Genomic DNA, 3,076 nt, shown 5'->3' with positions numbered 1-3,076 from the left:
ACTCTTGGCCACAACATGGAATCTCCTAATCACACTGATGTTGACCCTTCTGTCTTCTTCCTCCTGGGCATCCCAGGTCTGGAACAATTTCATCTGTGGCTCTCACTCCTTGTGTGTGGCTTAGGCACAGCCACAATTGTGGGCAACATAACTATACTGGTTGTTGTTGCCACTGAACCAGTCTTGCACAAGCCTGTGTACCTTTTTCTGTGCATGCTCTCAACCACCGACTTGGCTGCCTCTCTCTCCACAGTTCCCAAGCTACTGGCCATCCTCTGGTGTGGAGCTGGATATATATCTGCCTCTGCCTGCCTGGCACAGATGTTCTTCATTCATGCCTTCTGCATGATGGAGTCCACTGTGCTGCTGGCCATGGCCTTTGATCGCTATGTGGCCATCTGTCACCCACTCCACTATGCCACAGTCCTCACTGACACCATGATTGCCCTCATAGGGGTGGCAGCTGTAATGCGAGGCTCCCTGCTCATGCTCCCATGTCCCTTCCTTATTGGTTGTTTGAACTTCTGCCAAAGCCATGTGATCCTACACACATACTGTGAGCACATGGCTGTGGTGAAGCTGGCCTGTGGAGACACCAGGCCTAACCGTGTGTATGGGCTGACAGCTGCACTGTTGGTCATTGGGGTTGACTTGTTTTGCATTGGTCTCTCCTCTGCCTTCATTGCACAAGCTGTCCTTTGCCTCTTATCCCGTGAAGCTCGGTCCAAGGCCCTAGGAACCTGTGGTTCCCATGTCTGTGTCATCCTCATCTCTTATACACCAGCCCTCTTCTCGTTTTTTACACACCGCTTTGGCCATCACGTTCCAGTCCATATTCACATTCTTTTGGCCAATGTTTATCTGCTTTTCCCACCTGCTCTTAACCCTGTGGTATATGAAATTCAGACCAAAGAGATCCGTAAAAGAGTTGTCAGAGTGTTTCAAAGTGGGCAGGGAACTGGCATCAAGGCATCTGAGTGACCCTGGAGTGTAGAAGGGACTTAATCCAAAATAAAATAAACTTTTCAAGGTAAAGAATCCTCAGTATGTAAGACCAGAAAGAGCTTCTAAGAGGGGGATAATGTCTTCTGCAGAACCTTCTAGACCATTTCCAAGAATGATAAATCACAGAGAAGGGCATTCTTTCTTTCCTTTCAGAGAAGTGTAAACATGGGAAGATTCTTGCAACCTGGGTAACGTGCAGATATTGAAAACAACCCATTGTATTCTGGAGGGTTTCTACCCTGCTGCAGTTCAGAAGAGTCCCTGCATAGCCATAAGATCTCTTCTCATTTCCTGGCACCCTTTCAATATTCCAGGCATGGATTTCTAATTTTATACCTTAGGATATAGCAGCTATCTTGCCAGCTGCAAGAATCAGAATATAGGACAATATAGCCACAGTTAAAGAAGTTAATGCCGCAAAAGATTTATTATGCTTTTCCATAAACCCTATATTTCTCCATTAGAGCTTCAAACCGAGAGGAGAAAAAAGATCCACCAATATCCACAATATTACTTAGTGGCAGAACAAGGGCTTGAAAACTAGAATCCTTTAGTAGAAAACAATAGGACTTCTATGAATGAGGGCACAAGAGAGGTTAGGAAGAACTCTTCATTTCTAGACATTTTCTATTTATCTCACAGGTACACTCCTGTCTTCAGCCTCTCGGGAACTAACTTAAATCTGAATGATCTTGGATATCATCCCTCACAAGCAGGTTCCAAATATTCTTGTACATACATGCAATGGGAGGATCTTACGGAAGTCACTGACTTATCTCCTGAGTCTATAAGAAATGGTCACTTATCCAAACCACTCAGAATGGGAATTCTTGACTATTAAATTATTCATTATTTATTAATTCATCTATGTATTTATAATGAAAAGAAGATCAAACTTGATCCTAGTTAACTCTGTGTGGTGATGGAAAATTCCTAACTTATCCATGAAACTAAGATTGGAAACCAGTTACTGTACATACTGAGCTTTCTGTCCACTCCTTACCAAATAGCTTCAGACAATTTATCAAACACATTCTCTTAACAAATTAGCACTTTCAATTTTGAGTTTGCCAATGGTACACACTTTTTGCTTGTCATCCACTCATATGCCATACTACCCTGCTAGGTGGAGGGAACACAAAACTCCCTTGTGGAAGTTCACAGATGCTCCTGTCCTGGGAAAGTATCAGCCCTGAGGTAGAAAGCCAATGTCCAGCTCTTCAAAACTCTCAGTCTCTGTCAGGAATTTAAGTGTTTTATTGGGATACTGCAAATATGTTGGAATAAACAGTGTGCAAATAGTGAAACTCAATGAAGTAGGCTGAACAGTGTCCATTATTCAAAGAAAAAAACATCACTTTTTATAAGGAGAGTACCAGTATATGGGCTGTCACTGGTTTTAATTTTTTTATTCTAATCCTCAAATTGAGATATTCTTAATAGATTTTTAAGAATCATGTACCATTCTAACACTACAGTTTATCAACAAAATTACTTTTGTCTTCTCCAAATTGGCCATTTTTCTAGCACAAAAACCTACAACCCCAACTGTGTAATAATCTTACACTGTATCATGGGTTTCTGTACTTTGTAGAACATTTCTAAAGTATATTGTAAGCAATATACTTATAAGCACTGCTTGTTCATAACTTCTCTCTTTAACTTGAATCTCAGTGCTAGATGTCTGTGTGTTCACCTTTTATGATTTGCAATAAGTTTATATCATGATCAACCCCTTATACACCTGCTACTCACGTTTGTAATATTACATTAATTTCAATTCCATAAAAAATGAAATGACAAGGACTGAACTATCTCCAATTATAATCCTCATATAAACTTCTAATGTGAAAAGCCCTGATTTCATCCTTTCTTGCTATATTCATGTGTTACCAATTTCTTTTTCTTTTCAAGAAAGCCTCTTATTCCCTTGGGAGCCCAGACCATCAGTCACTTCTTGCATTTCTGCTGTTTATAACCCATTTGAATTTACTGGCACCTTTGCCCTATAGAAAAATTTCTCATAACCTTAGTGATTTTTTAAAATGAAAGTTTATGAAAAATATTTTTG

The 3,076-nt window shown here is 40.4% G+C and overlaps 1 protein-coding gene across 1 annotated transcript; it reads left to right on the top strand.

The window, feature by feature from the left end:
* Nucleotides 1-981, top strand: LOC108538961 (putative olfactory receptor 52P1). The gene has a single exon (XM_017887306.1). The coding sequence runs from the start codon at nucleotides 16-18 to the stop codon at nucleotides 979-981; it is 966 nt and encodes a 321-aa protein (XP_017742795.1). The 5' UTR covers nucleotides 1-15.
* The last annotated feature ends 2,095 nt before the right edge of the window (nucleotides 982-3,076 follow it).

Source organism: Rhinopithecus bieti, unplaced genomic scaffold, assembly GCF_001698545.2.
Source record: "Rhinopithecus bieti isolate Rb0 unplaced genomic scaffold, ASM169854v2 scaffold_17182, whole genome shotgun sequence".
Lineage (NCBI taxonomy): Eukaryota > Metazoa > Chordata > Mammalia > Primates > Cercopithecidae > Rhinopithecus > Rhinopithecus bieti.
This window is presented reverse-complemented; position numbering and strand designations above follow the sequence as displayed.

Excerpts from the sequence above, each read along its gene's own strand:
- LOC108538961 (XM_017887306.1), top strand. The coding sequence starts at position 16 with ATGGAATCTCCTAATCACACTGATGTTGACCCTTCTGTCTTCTTCCTC.